The 21,685-nt window shown below is 38.9% G+C and overlaps 1 protein-coding gene across 1 annotated transcript in view; it reads right to left on the bottom strand.

Moving 5' to 3' along the window:
• Positions 1-21,239, bottom strand: part of rasef (RAS and EF-hand domain containing) — a 30,487-nt gene extending 9,248 nt beyond the window's left edge. Inside the window, exons 1-10 of the mRNA XM_036143828.1 lie at positions 20,766-21,239; positions 17,599-17,928; positions 8,012-8,158; positions 7,015-7,105; positions 4,420-4,515; positions 3,011-3,088; positions 2,791-2,906; positions 2,010-2,078; positions 1,862-1,928; positions 1,596-1,684 (exon numbers count right to left, since the gene is read on the bottom strand). Of these exons, the coding sequence (XP_035999721.1) occupies positions 1,596-1,684; positions 1,862-1,928; positions 2,010-2,078; positions 2,791-2,906; positions 3,011-3,088; positions 4,420-4,515; positions 7,015-7,105; positions 8,012-8,158; positions 17,599-17,928; positions 20,766-21,076 (1,394 nt within the window). The 5' untranslated portion in view covers positions 21,077-21,239. The remainder of the gene's footprint in view (positions 1-1,595; positions 1,685-1,861; positions 1,929-2,009; positions 2,079-2,790; positions 2,907-3,010; positions 3,089-4,419; positions 4,516-7,014; positions 7,106-8,011; positions 8,159-17,598; positions 17,929-20,765) is intronic.
• Between the last annotated feature and the right edge of the window lie 446 nt (positions 21,240-21,685).

Below are 21,685 nucleotides of genomic sequence, written 5' to 3'. Positions count from 1 at the left end.
GTTTTTCTTTTCCCATATAATATTTCCCTTTGTAATGTTTTTCTGTTCATGTGCAGCACTTTGAATCAACTTGTTATTATAAATATACTTGCCCTGTCTTGCCTTGAGTAAGACAGCGTAAAGCTGACTGAGTAAAGCCCTCACACTTTTGCTTTCTGAAAGTTTTTGATAAAATGTTCATCACTGGAGGTCTTTAAATATTGTAAGCATGACTTTACAAGGTTTGCATCACAGCAGAGATAATTTCTCAGACACGTACATCTCAAATCAATTGTTGATTCTAAGTATCGACAGCTCATTGTTTCACGATACACCTGTATTCATCTCAATCATAACTTTTTTTTAAAGACTTGTCTTTTTAAAGGTAAATAAAATTCTAAAGAATTCAAAATTAATATGCATATTACTCATTTATTGCACTGTGAGCAATGAATGAGTAGTTTTGAAAAAAAGCACAAAGTTAACTTTTCAATCAGTCAATCAACTTTTATTTATATAGCCCTTTACAACACGCGAGGCGATCAAAGTGCTGTACATAAAATCAACATTATAAAAACAGAATTAAAAACATAAACCACAAACATAAAAAGCAAATGCAAAAGAAGATACGAAATATGACATCGTGCTACTGACTGTTAAACGCCAGCCTGAATAAATAGGTTTTATTATGTGTTTTAAATAGGTCTTGTAATATTTTGATCTTGTAATATGTTATTATAACTTTGTTATAAAAATCATCAGCTAATACTCGTTAGTGGTTGTTCAGGATTTTAGCTGTTTTTGAGATTACCTCAAACCTTGTTTTTCCCTCTCTCGCTCACCGGGACCATCTCAGAACCCTGCAGACGGTGAATGTTTTTAAGAAAGGACTTAAAACCTTCCTATTTAGAAAGGCATATTCTGCCAGGTTGTTGTTTCTTTCATTTTTATGTTGTTGTCTTTATCTGTTTGCCACTGTAGCACTTTGAGATTTGAAGTCAAATGTAAAGTGCATTACAAAAAAATAAAGATAATAAAATCAAAATAATAATCAAATAAATAATAATAACAATAATAATAATAATAATAATAAAATCTCTGCTCAGTGTAGAATAATCCATTTCAAAGTTGATCATTGTAAATATAAACATTTTGAACTGAAGTCAATCAAATGCAGTCTATATTTATAGGAGAAATACACTGAATCGGAATCTGCACATCGTATTTTTAACTTCAGCGTCACTAGAAAGCTCACGTGAACATATATTCTTACAGTGCTTACACTGTACACGTCACATGGGTTTGCCTCCTGCCTACTGACTGAACACGCAAACACATCATTTGCATCCCTGATAAAATGGCGCCCTGAGCAGTGAGCCATCTTGCTCATACCTAAAACCTCGACTGCATAAGAATCATCTTTCTTCACTTTATACGCCACTTTCAACAGACATGATACAGTAGTAGGCTTAGGTCATACCTAAGGGAATCTGAATCTAATTAACATTAAAACATTTATACAAAGCAACATTCTGTACAACGGTGCAGCTCATCTACAGATTATAAAAACAGCACATGATTCAGTCTGCAGATACCTCTGTGTGTTTTTGGTTTACCTGTCTAATAATGCATTCGGCGACGGGTAACAAATGCTTTTACTCCTGATTCTGTTCCTGATGTCTCCCGGGGATCCCCCATTCCCAGACTATAAACACACAACAACACAATTTCATTGTTTTTCTAGTGTCTGCATTTGTGCCGTGAAAACACGCTTCTCTTAAAATGTAAGTTCAACGTCATGCTATTGCCTGCAAATGGCAATAAATGTCACTGCAGAGGTCAAGTTCATTGTGAGAAGGGGAAGTATTTTCGGCATCTATACCCTTGTGATCTTCTCCAGAGCCGCCCTCAGACCATCGTTGCTGTCGTGGAGCTTCCTGTTTGCTGTCCTGTCCACAAGGAGAGAGATAAACGCATGACTGTACAGTTTTATGTACATTTCTTTATGTTCCTTTTGACGTTGGACCTACTGCAGAATCTCAATCTGACTCTCCAGGATGTCTCGCTCGTCTGAGAAGTGTTTCATGAGCTCCTCGTCTCTGCAGCGAAACACAAAACGGAAACGAGATTCATCAATCCACCGGTCTCTACAAAAACATATCAAATGTCTACTTTGAAAACCCAGCGGTAGGTGACACACAATATACTTCATGCGGTTTAGGGGTTTGTCCCGTTTCAGCGGAGCAGTGAAACCCTGAGTTCAGATGAGAAAGTCTGACATCATCTCTGAGTTCCTGCTATAGGATAAAGAAGCAGCTGTGTGAGGGTGAGGAGCAGCTCCTCGGCGGAGGAGTGTTTGTCTGCGTGTGACTTTGTTTCGTCTGTTTCTAGGCAACCCTCCTGAAGAAGTTATTGTGTGTGTGGAGTCACTCCAGGATATCCTGTTTCGGCTCTGACAAAGCAAAAAGCTCCCCGGGGCAGAGCCAGCGTCACTCAGCAGAACCAGGTGGGCCCTCAGCCTCCCAGTCTCTGTTCCTCTGTACCTCTTTTGATGAGAAACTCCAGGGCAAAAATTTTTAGCTTTCATATTCACCTGAAGTGCTAGAGTGTACAAGAAATAGGACAGCCCATGAAATATTCAGTTTTTTGAGTGAAGCTGTCACATATTTATGTCTGATATCAGTTTCTAGGGGACTTCACTCCTCTTAAACAAGGCGAAAGTAACTCCACCCAACAGACAAGCTGAAACACAATAGTGTGACAGCAGCACATGTAGAAGAATAAAAACAAATCAAAAAATGTTCCCTTTACCGTTCAGAGTTCATGCTTTGATCAGTTAGCTCTGTCTTTAATCCATCCAACTCACTCTGCAGACAGGCAACTTTGGTCTGAGACCTCAGCAGCTCCTGCTTTAACCTTTGGTTTTCCTAAAATAAATAAAAACATAAATAAATTGGCAGACGATCAGAAAAATAGAGCACAGCAGTGGAAACTGTGTGCCATAAATGAGCTAAAGTGTCTTTCGCCTCACCAGTGTTAGCTCGTTGATCTTCTTCTTCAAAGCTGGGCTCTCATCTTTCACGGTGATGTTCTTGTATTTCTCCTCTATCTGGAGGAGAAAAGTCAAATAGCTACGATTATTTGTGCGACCTTTTGCAGCATGTATACTTTACTAAAAGCAACTGTGAAGGCTCAGCTAGATAATTTCAGAAAATGTTACGTTCACTGTAGTTTGGCTTCATGCTGTTACCTACTTAAAAACGAACATGGTTGCTCACAAGGTTCATTTTCATGAGAAGGCAGTCAGTGTGACTGAGCTGGAACAAATTTTTAAGAGAAATCTAACTAGGTCAAATTTTCCCCCAGTTTCTTTGTGAAACCTCTTATTGTTTACGGTTAAGGTCAGAAACTTACACTAATTTCTGTCATAAACATGTTATTATTTTATTATTGATGTCAGGCCCCACTAGCATTTAAGTGAATGTCCGCTCCACCACATGCTCCTCAGCTATAATCCTGCTTGGATGTTTTCCCATCCTTCTTTCCAGAACATGTAGAGTTCATTTAAATGTGTTTCCTAGCATGGAGTTGACTTTTGAGTATAGTGGCCACATCGTTCCAGTGGGTCTCCTTTAATCACGGTGGTGTTAAACTGGCTTCATTGTGGACTTTTGTTCCAGCATCTTTCAGTCTATGATACCTTGGTGAATCCTGACCCTTCTGGCTGATATCATAATATCTGAGAGGGATATTCAGATGGTTGGACAATGATCAAAAGCTGGGTTTAGAAAGCATACAAGGCTTACATTAAGTTTTCTGAATGACCTCCTTTAAAAAACTCCAACCTGAGAACAAAATAAATGGGCTACGCTCAGAAGCCAGGTCCTTGTCAGGAAACCAACTAATTTAACAGAACAACAGAACCCCGCTAAAAGCTTAGTGATCACAATAAAAAACATTAAACCCAAAACAAATGTGCTTGTATGTCCATTTTTTACTTTGTGGGTGTAAACTTACGCCTGGCGACGTTAAAGAAAAGTCACAATAAATTCAAAGAACAAATTCTTGGTTATAAAACCAGGGCAGCTGCATGTTCTCTATGTTGAATAGCTTAATTTATTCCGCCATGAAAATAAGGAGGTTCCATCTGAGATGTGGCATAATACCAGCTAATTCCCAACGAATCAGCCATAACATTAAAACCATGATCAAGAGTAAAAAATATTTATTGGCTTACAACACTTAATGGGCTTTTTAGCTAATAAATAGAGTAGTTAGTTGATAGTGGCGCGTCAACAAAGCAAGACAAATGATGTGAGTTTTACAAGGACACGCCAGTAGAGTTTTAATGTTTTTTTTCCCAGACTGGTCCAGAAACATCTGCCCTGAAGCTTTGATGATGTGTTAACGTAAAACAGAAATCAAACAGGGGAAAAGTACCATCTGCATCCTCTGGATTTTACACTGAAGCTCACACACTTCAGTGTCGTAACTCCTTCGCAACTCACTCAGCGCAGCCTCCGTCCGCTTTTTCTCCTGCAGAAAAGACACACATATAAACCCGAAGGAGGAACAAAATTACATTTACTCTGAAAAGCTATAATTGTATCTGTTTTCTCACTTTAATCGTGAGCTCTGAGCTGGCGCTCCTGCAGCGATAACGCGACAGGAAGTTTAATGAGTGTTCAGATCCGGACTGTCTGCATATTTAGCGCACTGTTGGAGAACACAGGTGAGCTCCCTCTGATTTTATGGGCTATTTTAAGACAAAACAAACAGCAGCTCCTTAGCTAGAGAACACTTACGTAACACACCCCAACAGCGATAAGACAGCGCTTGTGTTCCTGCTCAAGGTTCCCAATAGCATCAGGGTCTCAGATAAACTCAAATAAGGTCAGAAGGATAAATATAGTGTTCTGGGAACTGATTTAGTAAACTACTTGTACTGACACACACTATTTCGCTCTGAATTTTATGCAGGAAAGGCAAAAATGCAAAAATTTTTTAGACTTTTCTGCAACACATAGACATTTCAACTGTGGTCGTCTGCAAAGTGCAGCTCCTCGACCAGGAAGATATTTTCTTGTTGTTGTCTTACATGATTTTCCTCAGAGACATAAGCAGAAAAATTATGATCAATTAAGGTAGATTAAAAGTTGGTAGCCTTAAAAAAGACATAATTAAATGTGCTGTTTACCTGGATACTTTAAACCTAGACTAGGAGGTTTAATAGTCTCATTTAGTTCATGTGTTTTATTAGGAGTTTGTGAGATAAAGCAACACAAAATAATGCGTGGTTGCGGAGTGGCAGGAACACGATGCATGGTTTTCAAAACTTTTTAACAAACAACGATCTGAAAAGTGTGGCACGCATGTGAAATCCCTTCCAATGATGCGGTTCTTTGTAGGGTGACCTTTCAGTCCAAGTGCAGCTGGAGGTTTCTAAGTCTCATGGTCAGGCTGGGGGGGATCGAGAGTCTGTGGGAACAAGCATCTTCTAGTCGTATCAAAAACCCGCTATTGTATTTCCGTCAGGACTTTGAATGGGCCGTTCTCACACGTCCGTATGGTACGATCTAAACCATTTAATTGCAGCTCTGGCTGTATTCTTCCTATCTAATCTGCACATCTCCCTTGGCCCTTCTGAATAAAAACATCCCCACAGCGTGATGGGTGAGGTGCAGTATTAGGTTCCCACCTCCCGCTGTTTTGCTGTGGAAGCTGTTACCTCAGATGCTTTCACAGAACAGCTGGATTTACTCGGATTAAACTAAACCTCAAGGGACTCTATTTAATAAGCAGGTGACTTCAGAAGGCTACAAATTGCACTGGAATTTATTTAGGAATTTCAGACTCCAGATGCAGGTTGAGCCCAAAGGCGAAGCACTCGAGATAAGGAAGTCCCTCCTCAGTCTGGTGCCCCAACAACCCAATCCCGGACAAGCGAAAGAGTACGATTACGATTTCAGACTAATTGAAATTGAATACAAATTAATGCCTCACTTCCTATAGTTTTATTTGTCCATAAAATTGAAAACCATTTTTGCTTTCTAATAATGCACTCCTCTTATTACATAGAATCCTAATAACAGAGATGATAGTTGATGATCGTAACGTGCCAAATATGACAAATGTTCCAGGATGCGGATTCATTTGCAAGGCACCGTAAGAAGAGCTATTAGAAAGATTTTTTTTCCCAATTTGGCAGAGACAAAACTTTTTAGTAGAGCAGAAATCTTTCAAAACAGAAAAATAAACTTTAGCCAACCAAAAAAAAAAATGGGATCTATACAATGAGCTGAAGATGCTGTAAAGTCAAATACACGTTTTAGTGTGTGTTTAGATATGTATCTTTCAAAATTGAGATATAATGTTTTCAAACTCACCAGACAGGCAGAGAGACTGTATTTAAATCTATATTCAGGATATTATTTTTAGGCTTTTCTGTTTTTAAAAAAAAGGCCTTTGTGTGCTGCACCTTTTACGTTTTTCTTTATCAGCGGTAATGTTGCGTATAAATGACATGTAAGCGAGGCTGAAATCTCAGACTCACACCTGAAGCGCGGCTTTTCGCTTATCCAGATTTTGAAGTACCGCCTGTTATCTGGCACCACAGTGACGGTGGCCCGCCGGCAGACGACGTGCACATTATCGTTTCATCCTCATGCCACCGGTCTTATCGGCGGTAATATGTGCAGCCTTATCATTTTGTACCGGAGGATGAACCGTGCCCCGCCACCTCTCTCTGCCTACCAACTGGTTTTATGTCCACAAAGTTGTGAAATCCATCTGATCAGCAGGCGTGTCGGAGTTTGGATCAGTAATCTGACACACAGCTGCGCGTGTTTGTTTGACATGAGGGAAGAGCTGAACAAACGAAGCCTGCTTATCACGCTGCTTACACAAACTCCGGAGAAAAGGAGCAAAAAACGGCGACTGCCTTGGCTTTTATCGAAACACGCGAACGCTCTCGGATGCATTTGAAATTTGGAAAGTTGTATATTTTCCCGTGTGCTAATTCAAACTGTGCCCCACCTGCTCACGGGTTTTTCTCTCTGCAGCTTGAATTCGTTGGTCCATCTCCTCCTCCATCTCACTGAGCTGCATTGATGCTTGGTCCTGTGCTCTGAAAAAGGATCAGCTGGGTGTAATTCACAACCATTACGGGCTTTCTCTGCGCTCCACCACAGGACAGCAAGGCAAGGGCATATATTCAAATTCAACTAACATCCAGACTCATTAGACTTCAGAAACTTCAAAACTATTTGCTGTTAACCCACATTAAACATCTTGTTATGGGGATCTTCTGTGGAGGTAGTGGGAAGTGTGAGAGCTTTACTGCATATTTCACTTTTGTAAATTGCTGTAATAAGTGTTTTGCAGTAACTATGTGCAATAATGTGCTGTGGTATATTGTCAACATAATGGTCATTCATTCCTGCTGCTACCTGATCATACTTAGCTGCTTTATACCTGTAACCATTATAGTAATTACTGCAACCATGCACCATAGATGCAACAATAACTGTAATAACTTATGTGCAATAAGCTATTTATACAAGGTGCTATAACCCGTGCAATAATCCTGTGCAATAATCCTGTATAAAGTGTATAATAACATATGTGCAATAACTATTTATACATAGAAGTGTATAGAATTGTATATAGCTGCATAACTGTGTCTAACTGATTCTACGTACCTACTTTGGCACCTTCTTCTGACTTTTGACTATTGAGCCGATGGGACAAGTGAATTTCTCCATTGTGAGATCAATAAAGCTTATCTCTCAAATGTGGAAAAGTGGTTCTTTCTTTACCAGTGCCCACAGAGATGCTTAATTCTTTTAACACTTAATTCCCTGAAGATCGTTTCTCGTCAAGTGAAACTCTCAACTCTCTTGCGATTCATCAAATGTTGTGTGTAACTGCAGCTTTTCCAGTGTTGTCGAACTCGATTCAGTCAATTAGGCCTTAACGTTGCTATTTAACGCCTCCTATTTAACTTTTCTGTGTACGCGTGTGTTTTGCTCACCTCTTGATGGCGAGAGCCAGGTTCTCCATCTCTGAGTTCTGCTGCTTGATCTCTTTGGCGAAGTTAACGATGACCTTCTCAAACTGAGGAATCAGTCTGGGCTCAGTCAGGCTGATGTTCTGGTACAACGTCGCTGCCTGTTCGTGCCTGAAAGGAAAGGAAAACAGTTCTTTTCAATCTGGCCAGGACTATTTAGCCAAGAGACTATGTAGAATCCTTTGCGAATCTGGAGTAAAATAAACTTTAAACTTTGAAAGTTCTACCCAAAAAGCTCATTTAATGATACATTATAGTTCTATTTTGTAACAGAAAAAAAGTGTCATAGAGGTTTGCCATTTTACATAAAAAAGTGAGACTTTTGACTTCTTCCATTCACTTTTTCATTTCTATGTTTCACTCAACCACTGCATCCATCCCCAATGTAATGTATTGTAGTGACACAATTAACAAACTCCTGTGCACATCAGCATGACAGTGTTCATCATCAAGCTCAGACTGAATATTGACAGATTTTTATTTATATTTGGTTCAAAGTGTCTATTCTCCACTGTGATGAATTACATGTAGACTGGGTTGGCCAAAAAGTGCTTTTAAATGCCTAAGCCTGTAAAGGGTGTTGGTTTGTTTGGTCTCCAAACTTCTCACTGCCCCAGACAGCAGTTCTCCTGACTACTATCTTTCTTTCACATGTCATCACTTTTCTAAATGTTTACTGCCATTTGCATGGTTTCTGTCTTTCTTTATTGCGTGTTAACATTTTATGTACTCTAGAAATAGAAATGAATAAAACTTTTCTGAGACATAATTAAAAAGAAAGAATATGGAATAGAAAAATATGTATCCCTAAGAAGTGGAAATAACTGGCAGTACAGCTTGACTTCAACAATTTACAGCCATATTTAGTAAATTAGAATAAGCATTTCGATGAGGCTCGGCCATCAGATTAAAAGTACCTTTGGAAAATAACAACGTATAAGCAGGTATTAAACATACTTTTCTGCGTTGAATTAAATTAATTTAAAGTGGTTTGATGTAATATTCTAATGTTAAATGTGGTGTTTTAACCAAAAGCAAACTGGAAATGAATATAATTGCCAGAAATAAAAGCTTTAAAAGATCAGTCTGAGAGCAATTAATGTATAATGTGTTAATGAAATAAATGAACTTTTCAATACCATTCAGTTTTATTGAGTGGGTCTGTACTACTGCAAAAAAAGACCTACCTAACCTTCAGATCAGGATAATTCCTGCTTTATAGTGAATAAAAAAAATGATGTATGCTCTCTAAACATTGAGATGGAATAATATAGTTTAAACCATTTTTTTTACTGGTAAACCAAGGCTGATTTCAAAAATAAAAAATAAAAAAAGAAATGCTTTTTTTAACCTTTTCTTTTTGCAACCTTTGCCAAAAACAACATTTTTATTATGCCAACTGAAACCTGCTCACGACATGATGAAATTTGTAGAAATAACCTCACACTAATGTGCTAACTTCACCTGAATATAAATATTGTACTCATAACGTTAATCAATTGTAAGTCGTTTTAGAGACACATAACTCTGGGATAAACTGTTCTGTGTCTCAGCAGGAATGTAAAAGTAGATCGTGCGAATGATCAGACTGTTTGTCCAGGTAAGAGGATGACTGACTATAATCCTGTGCATATAGACAATGCTACACCAAGTGATGACAGCAGCTCCCAGTGACACACATCTCTCTGCAGCGTCAGTACAGCATAAACACAAATGAATGAAACTCCAGGATGAGACACGCAAAGGTCAGACGTAAACACATAACAACAGAAGAGGTTGTCAGGATGGAGTTTAGAAACTTAAAGCCTGAGTCTATCTGCAGTCCAAAATGGGGAAAAAGATACAAGACTAAAAGTAAATGTCTAACCCAAGTCTTTGACCGTTTTTCCCTTTTATCACATAACAAACGTCATCCTTATATAATTTTATTAAGATTATATGTGACAGACCAACAGAATGGAGGGCATCATTATGAAGTGGGAGGAAAATGCCATATTCTTTTCAAAATGTACTGCAAATGAAAATAGGAATATTGGGATGTACATTTACAGGTTGTACACTCTTAGAGTCCCTTTACTCCTTAAAATCTATTGATTTAAGGAATTTTGCGAAGAACGTCCGTGAACAAATAGTATCCTGATGGCAAAGGACGGCAGCAGACAGGTCAGGGATGAAGTTTTTCAGTAGGGTTAGTTTTGAAATAAGCGTTATTCATCCATCTTCTGAATACGACAGAGTGAAAAGAGATTTGGCCTCCATCTAAACTAACAGCCCAGGTAAGGAGAGCCTCGATCAGAGAAGCAGTCAATAAATCCAAGCTTTCTCTGGAGAAGCTGCAGAGATCTATCACTCTGGTGGAAAAATCTGATGACAGGAAGTGAGTTATTACTTAAGAAAAAAGCCATAAGAAATGTCAGAGATGCTCCAAAGTCATGTTTCCCAAGGAAAACTAAACAGTCTGCCTCTAAGACTCCACTGCTGTATAGTTTTAGGTGAAGTAGGCTAGGCTCTCCTTCTACTATTGTGACCAGGTACCTTAATAGCTCTTGCTGCACGCAACTTTTCTTTTTCTCAGTCATGAAACGCTGAAATCGGGGGACATTTCCGGGGACAGGTTGTCCAAAACGGGGACTGTTCCCGGAAATCAGGGATGTCTGGTCACGCTAGTATAAGCTAGAAATTTAAATTATGTACTATTTTAACGTAGGTTTATTTAACACATATACATTAAACAAACTGATCTTTCTATATTTACCATTTGAACTTTTAACATGTAATTCAGCATGTATAAATGTTAGGATAATTGCTGCTTCAAACTATTTTGGAAATTTCCAAAGCCTAATATTTACCCTGTGCATTTGCGTTCAAAGAAAAATAATAGAAAGCAGAGCAATAGACAAAGATTAACTTCTGTTAACAGCTAAGGATCTCTGTGCTAATACTGTCCACCCCTTCACATAAAATGCACTATGTAGAGAGTCTGTGGGCGTTTCTTCTCCCCACTCTGAGTCTGAGGACTTTTAAGACCATCTGAGAACCATGTGCTGAATCTACATTTAAAACCTTTATGGTTAAGTCTAAACATCAAACATGCAGGGGAGTGGGAGTGAACAAGAGAGATTATTGGATTTCTGAAGGAGGTAGTGCTTTCATTTTGATAAACAGGAAGTATCTTTGTAATGCTGCAGCTATCAAAAGGTAAGTTATTTTGCTGCAAAATGACACAATCTCCTTTGATATCAGCTAGAGACACATCCACAATAATAATGAAGTTACAGGAAATATGGACTTATGTTTATAGGGTATAAGCAGCCCAGGCTCCTTGAACTCCTGCATCAGGAGCACTCTTTTCCAGGCAAAAAAAAAAAATGACATAAGCTTGTTGTTACTCCTGATTACATAAGATCAAGATTTTTAATGTGACTCAATTCCCAGACTAAGACGCGGAGTCAAGTCTTTAGCCTTTTGGGAATTAAGTGCAACTCGAGTCCAAGTCTCAACTTTGAATCCTGTCTCTTAGGACAGAATTGGTCATAAAATGGATAGAGCCAGTTACAGGCAACCCTGAAGGAAAACCTTTTGAGAACCTGCAAAAGAACAGAGACACGGATGGCAATATTTACAGGACAATGACACAACGGTCAGAGCTACAGTAGTACAGGATAGATGATAGCATATTTAAGTCCTAAAAGGGCCCAGTCAAAGTCCGGACTTAAATCCAGATGGGGATTTTTGGCAACACTTGAAGACTGTAATTTAAGGACAACATAAGTCCCATCTGACTGAGTTTATTCTATTTAGCAAAAGGAACGGGCAACATATTCAGTCACCAGAGCTGCTGAGATAAATCCCTAAATATAAATGGACGGCACACTTTTCAGGTCCGTATTTGCACAAAGCTGTCAAAATCATGTGTTCTTTTATTTCACAATAAAGGGCTACTTTGTGCTGATTCATCACATAAGACCTCCATAAAAATACACTGCAGTTTATATTTGTAAAGTGACAAAATATGAAAAAGTTCAAAGGCCACGGGTGAGTAATTTACAAGGTACTGTAGGTACTTGACATTTGAGTTTAGTAGACACCATCTAATCATATTTAAAATGAATTAATAGCAAATAAGGGTAGAAGTAACATTGTCTGAGAAACATGTTGTTTAGAAATCGTCCCCCAAGCTCTCTTTGAACATTTAAACCTAAACATATGACTCTGTTTAAGCGGGTGTGAAAAACAAAATTACATCAAGAGATCTGATTACCCCAACTTCAACTAAAATAAAATCCTCAGCCAGTAAATAACCGGTAGTTTTTTTAGATACAAAGCATTCTCTCTTCATTTGGAAAACCCAATGTGAGCTATGAGCTCATTTTTCCAAATTGTCGTCTCTCAGCTGACTGATGGAGCAGAGACCGTGAGAGCTTGAAGATAAGCGAGTCCTTTTAGCGGACAGCACCACTGTGACAATCGATGTCCTGATGCCACAGTGCAGCGGCGCGAGGATCAGTCTCATGCAGGGCCCCGAGGCCACACACACACACACACACACACACACACACACACACACACACACACACACACACACACACACACACACACACACACACACACACACACACACACCACACACACACAGAATTTTTTTTTTGAAAATACCCAATTTTTGTGTTGACCTGCCATCTATAGCTTTAAATATGCTATATTAGGTTTAGAGCTTAACTTTGCAGAGATGTTTTTTTTTTTTTATCTGATTAAAGATCGGGGCTGCACAGTGCCGCAGTGGGTAGCGCTGTTACCTTGCAGCGATAAGGTCCTGGGTTCAAGTCCAACTCTGGGTCTTTCTGCATGGAGTTTGCAGCCCTGCCTCATGCCCATTGAATGCTGGATTTAGGCACCAGCACCCCTTGCGACCCCAACAAGGGACAAGTGTGACGGAAAATGGATGGATTAAAAATGTAACTTTTTAGCTATAATCAGATTTGGGTGAAAAAGGGGAAAGCTTGCAAGCCTTAGAACACCACACCAGCTGTGAAGAATAGGGCTGCTTGGTTGTTTTACTGAAAGAGGGACTGGTTCACTTCACAGAATACATGGCCTTAGCGATAAAGCGAAAATTTATCGACACTGAAATTTACGCCAATAATCGACGTCATTATGCCCCTGTTGGCATTTTTGTAATAAAAGAAAATAAAAGTTGTTTTTGCCATTTTTGGCTGTGCATAGGTAGGCTATGCTCATGTCCCGTGTACAGCCTGTAGTCACGTGACTCCACCCCAGTTAGTGTTGTTGCTCATTTATCATTATGAAGGTGACCTGCTCGACATATTGTGATATTGATTTTGGGCCATATCGCCCAGCCCTAGAAGTAAAATTTCAAAACATCGACCAGGAATGTCAAGTTTGGGCTAGATGGCTTTTGTTGTTTTCAATCCTGGTCCTCAGCACCCACTGTCCTGTATCCTTTGCATGTGTCTCTGCTCCAGCACACCTGAATCAAATGATTGTATGACCTCCCCAGCAGCCATCAAGGGCTACAGAGGCCTCTTCATCGCCTATTTATTTAAGTCAGGTGTGTGGAGGCAGGAAAAACACCTACAACGTGCAGGACAGTGGGTCCTGAGGAACAGGATTGAAAACACCTGAGGGAAGGCATAGTTTAACCCGGGGGCTCTCAACTCCAGTCCTCAAAGTCTGGTGTCTTGGAACTTTTAGATGAGTACCTGATCCGACACACCTGAATCAAATCACTGAATTACTTCCACAGTGGACATTAAAGTTTTCCTGCTAATGACCTGATTATATGACTCGGGTGTGTTGAGGTAGCGACACATATAAAAGTTGCAGGACACTGGATCTGGAGGACAGGAGTTGAAAATGTTTGGTTTATAACACTAAGCATATCTCTAAATCAGTTTCAAAGTGGCTTAAGGATAACAAAGACAATGTTTTGGTTTTCAAAGCACGAGGTAGCCTACAGACCTGAGTCAGACCAGTTCTGTCAGGAGGAATGGACAAAGATACCAGCAAAGTATTGTGAAAATGTATGTAAACCTTTAGATTTAAGGAAAGTTAAAAAGATCTCAAAATAATTATCTCTTTAGTTATTCTGGCATTGAGCAAACAGAAGTCATTTGGATAACCCTTGCTGACCCAAAACTGGAAACGTTTAGTCTGATTTGGTTTAGGCAGTATATGGAAATCCTGTGTTTATACCTTACTCAGCAGTCAAGCTTCATTCTCAAAAGAAAGAAATGGAGAAACTAAACATAAGACATGAAAGAAAAGAAAGACAAGAAAAAATAAAAAAATCAGCTTAGTGGAAGTGTTTTAGAAAAACAGAGTAATGAAACTGGGATGACCACAAACTTGTGAGGATTGTGACCCAGAACCCATTCAAGAGATTCACAAGTTTATTACAGTCCAGAGTAAAGTTTCTACAGTCAGTGATGATTTGGGGAGCGATGTTTTCTGCTGGTTTTATCAACTCTAAAATCAGTGCAACCAGGATATGTGTGGGAACTTCATGTTTCCGTCTGTTCATAAGCTTTATGGAGATGCTGAATTCATGTTCAAGCAAGGCTGGGCACCTCCACACTCTGCCAAAAGTATCAGCACCTGGTTTTATAACCTTGTTATCACTGTGCTTGACTGCTCAGCTGAAGGCTGCAATTAAAACAACCTGAACATCAACTCGAGCCGCACTTGATCAGTGCAGTAAATTACAAAATATACAAAAAATAAGAAGATTTCAGAAAAAGAACATCACACCAACAGTAAAATCTGATGGTGGTAATGTGATGGCCTGGGGCTGTTTTACTGCTGCAGGACCAGGAAGACTTGCTGTGATAAATGGAGCCATGAATCCTGTTGTCTATCAAAACCTCCTGAAGGAGAACGTCCGTCCATCTGTCTGTGGCCTCAAGCTGAAACGACCTTGGGTCCTGCACCAGGACAATGATCCAAAAACACACCAGCAAGTCCACCTCCGAATGGGTGAAGGAAAATAAAATGAAGACCGTGGAGTGGCCTAGTCTAAGTCCTGACCAGCATCCTGTTGTGATGCTGTGGCATGACCTTAAAAAGGCCATTCATGCTCAAAAGTCCTCCAGTGTGGCTGAATTACAGCAACCCTGGAAAGATGAGTGGCCAAAATTACTTTCACAGTGATAAAAGTCTTATTGCCAGTTATCGCAAATGCTTGATTGCATTTGTTGCTGCTAATGGCGGACCGACCTGTTTTTAGGTTTAGGAAACAATCACTTTTTCACACAGCCATGTTGGTGTGGATTTTTCCCCCTTAATAATCCATCCATCCATTTTCTAATACGTCTATCCCTTGTGGGGTCGCGAGGGGTGCTGGTCAATGGACGAGAAGGGGGGTACACCCTGGACAGGTCGGCAGTTTATCACAGGGCAACAGAGACAAACAACCGTTCTCACACACACTCACACCTAAGGAGAATTTAGAGAGACCAATTAACCTAACAGTCATGTTTTTGGACTGTGGGAGGAAGCCGGAGTACCCGGAGAGAACCCACGCATGCACAGGGAGAACATGCAAACTCCATGCAGAAAGACCCAGGGCAAGGGTAGGACTTGAACCCATGACCTACTTGCTGCATGGCGGTACCCACTGCACACTGTGCAGCCCGCCATAATAATAACTTAGACTTAGACAACTTTATTTGTCATTTTGTATGCACAAAGTGCATACAGAACAAAATTTTGTTTGCAAACAGCTTGAAAAATCAAGGTAAATTGCAGTAAATTTCAGGATAAAGATGCAGTAGCGATTTATGTAATAAAAACCTTAATTTAAAAAAATATATATATTGTATTTATGTGTGTTGTCTTTGACCAGTATTTAAATTTGTATGATGTTTTGAAACACTTAAGTGTGACAACCATGCAGAAAGATAAATCAGGAAGGGGGCAAACCCTTTTTCACACCACTTGTACAAACACAACACATCCCATCACCCCAAGAACACCATCCTCACAGTGAAACACAGCGGTGGCAGCATCATGCTGTGGAGATGTTTATCAGCAGCAACTGGTCCAAGACAAATAACCATTAAATACAGAGATAAGGAGAACCTGAATTTGCCTGTGATTTGAGACTGGGACGGAGGTTCACCTTCCAGCAGGACAGTATATATGCTGACGTTTTCTGTTATTTTGCTTTGATAGACATAGCTAACTATGGGAATCTGAATCAGTGTTATTGGCTGGGTTTGTACACATTAGCAAGGAAATGGACACACTTTCAGCATACAGCAAGAGAAAGTAAAAGAAAGGAGGGCAAACATATTTATCAGTTTCACAAGAGCTACACAGATGATCAAAGTTAAAAGATTCTCTGGGTAAATGCTCACATATTTATAAAATTTATAATACTCTGAGCTTGTGGATCTGCTTGGCTACTTTGGATGATTTGGATTTGTTAATTTTACTGCCATAAACATCATGTTTAACGATATTGGAACCCTGTTTTTGTCTTGTGTTTGTCCCTGGAATCATAGTGACACTGTAAACACCTACCGAACATAGAATAAAGAAGGATTTGGAACAGGCTTTTAACAAGGCAGACTATTCCTGTTTATCTTCTTTTTCTTCTTAATTTGACTTACTGTAATTGCTATATTCAATTTTTATTTGATGTTCGCAAATGTATAGAGTTGAGTAATAACAACAAGGAACACAAATTGGCACAAAACCACAGAAATCTAACAAAACAGAAGGGACTTGCAGAATACAGTTATTTATAATCTAACATTTAGACATCTTAAGGAAATTGGGCAGGACACTATAAAAAAAACTTATAGAGGATACTTAGATAATTAACAATTCTGTCACGTATTAAAATCATCAATGAGTTACGAAAAAATAATAGGTAGTATAGGAGACTCTTTACACCCCGATCCTAAATCACTATTTGGTAAGGCACTATGCACTTTTAATTGCTCTCTTGTCCTATAAAAATGCACTAAATGCTCCTTAACGCTTTATAAAGTGCTTAAAGCTTTATTTATAACTGCCGCTTTAGTCGTTTATTGATAATTTATAAGGGAAATTGTATCAATTAAATCTATCACAAAGTGCAAGTGGAAATAAAATATGTATAATAAAATAAAATAAAATATGTATAATTTCTGAAGATTGAAATAGTTGTATTTGTATTTTTACAGACATGTATCACAATTTAGCTAACTCTTCTACATTCTGTTTATTAGGCCCACTGGCTGAGTTTCATGTAGATATCTTTTATCTCACTGACTCTCTCTACTTTCATTAGGCCTATACAAAAAGACACAACCTCACTACCGACTGCTTTTTTGACTGTTTTTTTTTTTTTACCCAACAAATGTGCTTAAATGTTTGCATTCAATGCTGTCTTTTTTTATGTTATACAGTCTTTATAATATAACATATTTATAGTTCCCTGCAAAGATAAAACGCCAGTATCACCTTTACGCACACTGCGCTCTCTGTGGAACCGACTCCTATCTTTCTGAACATTTAAATAGATTATTTTTATAGCGCTCTCTCACCTCGGGATGAACTTGGCCTGCTCGCCCAGCCTCTTCTCGAAGGTCTCCCAGGCGATGGACACTTGTCCTCCGTCGGACTCCATGTCCTCTCCGTAGCGGTCGTGGAAGCCGAAGATGAACTCCTGCAGGGTGACGGTCCCGTCCTGGTCCACGTCCAGCCGCTGGAATATCCTGTCCGCCTCAGCCGCAGACACCTGCAGCTCGGCGCAGATGGTGAGGAACTCGTTCCTCTCGATGCGCCCGGAGTTGTCCACGTCGTACGCGCGAAAGAGCGTGCGCAGCCGGTCCCTCTCCTCCGCGCTCATTCCCTTATCGGAAGGCTGTGGCTGGCTGGAGGGGGTGAAAAGGAGGACGTTTCAGGAAAATTGGGATGACCACCGGGACGGGGAGTCCAAGAAAACCAAACAAAGTTTCATGTGTCCAAGTTCTTCTCGGGATGACCGCAAAACAAACAAAAAAAAAGTTTAACGTGTAACTCCCAGCTTCCAAACTACAACCGCGTTTTCTCCAAACTATTTCTCACCACTTTTGCGCATTAGTCAAATTTTGGATAAAGTGATTACATAAAAAAACCGATAAATGCCACCACCTCTGTCTTGAAATAAAACTTTTAGAAAAGCTGCTGTTGACTCAGGTAGGTAGCGCACCTGCCCTCACTACCTAACAGGGTTGGTTCACTCCTCCCTCTCCTCCTCACATAAAGGCGCAGGCTTTACGCAGATGGAAAATAGCTGCCATATCATGTACAGTAGTTCGAGCGAGGCAAGCGCAGTTTATGGAGGCCAATTTCCGCCACTACGATTAAATGTAATGTGTCTAATAATTATGAGATCTTATAATAACATAACTCATAATAATATGTGAGATACGATGTCATAATTTAGAAATCTCTGATCTTATGATATTCCGTACTAATGAGATATTGATGATATACTAATGATCTGAAAAATATGACTTGATTATCACAAAAATACGTGGTGTTGAGATAATCATCAGATATCACTATGACTCATTAATCTTATTCATTGCAGGAATATTTTTCAGAAACTAAAGGTATGAGGAAACTATTTCACTGTTATTGGGGAGAATGACATTCAATTCCCTAATTATGAGACGGTACTTCATATCATATCTTATAATTATAAGTTTGTTTCTTATATTTCATAATAATCATATATCATCTTTTGTTTTTGCCAAGGACAAGTAAAGGAACATGTATACATTAATATGCGTACATTTTCCTATCTTAACCAGTTATGAGATGTGTTTTTTGTATATACAGTATATTACTGGAATAAGGTATTAATGCGAACAAAGATTAGGATTTGATTGCCTCATTGAGGCAGGGGTGGCCTGGTGGTTACAGACGGGTGACAAATTCCCCCTCTGTGGGACTATAAAGGGAAATATTTATTTATTTTGTAGCTATGAGACAGAATGAGGTAAAATATCATTTATTGTACTAATTATGAGTTTTTGAAATAAAAAAACTAATGTTAACTATAGCTTTGCTGTCACATAATTAAGAGATTGCATGAGTCAGTATTTCATATTGGGAGATACTCTATCATGAGTCGAAATCATTGGAGAGTATCTCACATTTATGAGATATTATCTCAGAGTAAAGGCGTATGTCTTATTATCTAATTACTATGAGAGATATTTCTTAATTTAATAATGATATGCATATGAGATGCTAATGGGTTAAGTGCTAATGCTAATTATGACTCAGCCACATGATCATGGGATTGTATGTGATAATCATTTGTTATTAAATATGAATTACATATGTCCTAACAGGTCTCTATCATAATTGAGAACTCATGTCTCAATGAGGCTATTTTTTATAAATAAAGATTTAATAATAATAATAATAATAAATAATTATGAGAGCTCATCTAATACCCTATCATGATTATGAGAGAGCAAAGTCATAGTTGAGAGAGAGCATTCAGTAGTTTTACTAATTATTAAATAGCTATGAGAAACATATTGTATGAGGACTGTTTCTAATCATGACTTGGCTCTTTAATAAATGATATGAACTATCTACTCAAATCATGCTTTTGGGGTACTGTCATGCTTTTACTATTTATGAGATAATTGTGAGATAATTATGAGGTTACTAGACAACACGAGTAATAATAGTTCAGTGCTAATACTAAATCATAAGATAGCATATGAATATGACTGGGTTAACGCATAATTATGAGACACAAACCCTTTTGTTTTGAGCCCAGTGGCAGCAAAACACACATTAAGTTTTCTGTTGTTATTTGCATCTCTGGAAAGAGTAAAAATGGTGTGCCTTTAAACTAAAAAAAACTTTACAAAATCAAATAAAAATACAGCTTTGTAACCCTGCATCAAGCTTTCTCTTCAACCTTTCCATTACATTCTAGAAGATATGTTTATACCAAACCCATCTGAGCTGTGTGGACCAGCAGACAACATGTTGTGAGACTTTAAAACGCTCTCGCTCAGCCTAATGTTTCGCGCTGTGCAGTTACAGTATAATAAAACACAGTATGTGACCACAATATTCACTGATAACCGAATCCTTATGTGCAAGATTTTGCCTTAAAGTTAGATCAAAGTTTTAAACTCTCTTACAGCTTCAAATTTTTCTGGAAAAAGGACGACACAAAAGAATATAATGTAAAATAAAAGAGGATGTTTGCAGCCTGAGTTGATCAGGCTTCAAAACTTCCTGGATGTTTAGGCTACATCAGGAGGGGACATCCTCTCATCCAGCAAGATTGATTCCTTGTGTTATGTAAAGGGTTGTTGGCAAAGCAGTGTCACTTGGGTGACCTATATTGTGAGAGCCAAACGTCATACGTATCACAATTTACACTCTGTCAGTAGCTGCACTTATTGGACCACATCCACTAGAAATCAGGAGAATTAACATTTGAGCCTTTTAGCTCATCTGAACCTTAGCTTTACTTTTTTTTCTGCCATTTCAGTGTTGCATTCATAACAAGTGATGTACAAAAAAATAATAATTAGGTATTTGTCCTTCGATCACGCAGAGTAATTTCAAGTGGAAACAAGGCGCAATTCTTGACCAGTTTTTAACCACACAATCGCTGCTACTAACCACCTTTATAGTCTCAAATTAATATCCCATTTTGCTGCAAAAGAAGGTTGACCTAGCTCCTCACCTGATCATGACCTGCTCTTTGTTGATTGAAATTTCCTCCACTGTTGAGAAGTTATCCTCTCCTTCGGTGTAATCCTTCTGATGTTGGTCTTTGAATCCACTGAGGAACTCCTCCAAGGTAACCGTGCCATCGCCATCAGCGTCCAGGCGGCTGAATATTCCCTCCGCTTCTTCAGAAGGCACCTGGAGCTCCTGGCATATGGCATAAAATTCATTTTTCTCAATCTGTCCTGAGTTGTCCACGTCGTAGGTGTGAAAAAGGGATCTGAGGCGGTCTTGTTCCTCCTGGGCCTCTTTGTTTGTTGACGCCATAGTCACAAAACCTTTATGTTTAAGATGGTTATTAGGACCCAAAAGTGATCAAAAAACAGAAGCTTCTGGAGCTCAACTCTTCTGCTGCCAAGTTAAACTTGCTTTTCATTTTTGAAGACAGTCACAGATTATGTGGCGACACCCAGAAGAACAGCCCCATTAATAAAAGACAGCCGCTTCAAAGATAATGCTCTGTCATTCTGTTACCTCACTTTTATATCCCCCCCTCCTCCTTTATCTCCCTCTCTTTTCAGTTCCCCCCCCCCCCCCCCATCTATTTATCGTGATAAATGTCCTGATAAAGCAATTATAGGACCCTTGAAGATGGTGTTGCAAATGCTGTTAAAACCATGGCTGTTATTAAAGAAGAAAAAGCCCTCAGGAAGAGAAAATTAATAGAAGAGAATGTGCTGTGCTATCCAACCGAAGTGCATTTTTTTTCAGCAGGTTTCTTAGCCGCTTTTAGATTCATGATTTCACGTCCCCACGTTCACGCTTTGTAGTCAATTCTGTCTGGAAATGAGCTGCAAGTAAAATCTTACAAAACGGTAAAAATAAATAAATAATAACATCTTTAGTTTTAGAGTTTTATCATGATGAGGGAATCAA

This window comes from Fundulus heteroclitus, chromosome 12, assembly GCF_011125445.2.
Source record: "Fundulus heteroclitus isolate FHET01 chromosome 12, MU-UCD_Fhet_4.1, whole genome shotgun sequence".
NCBI lineage: Eukaryota > Metazoa > Chordata > Actinopteri > Cyprinodontiformes > Fundulidae > Fundulus > Fundulus heteroclitus.
Note: the sequence above shows the minus strand (reverse complement) of the source record. Positions and strands in the feature narration are given on the sequence as shown.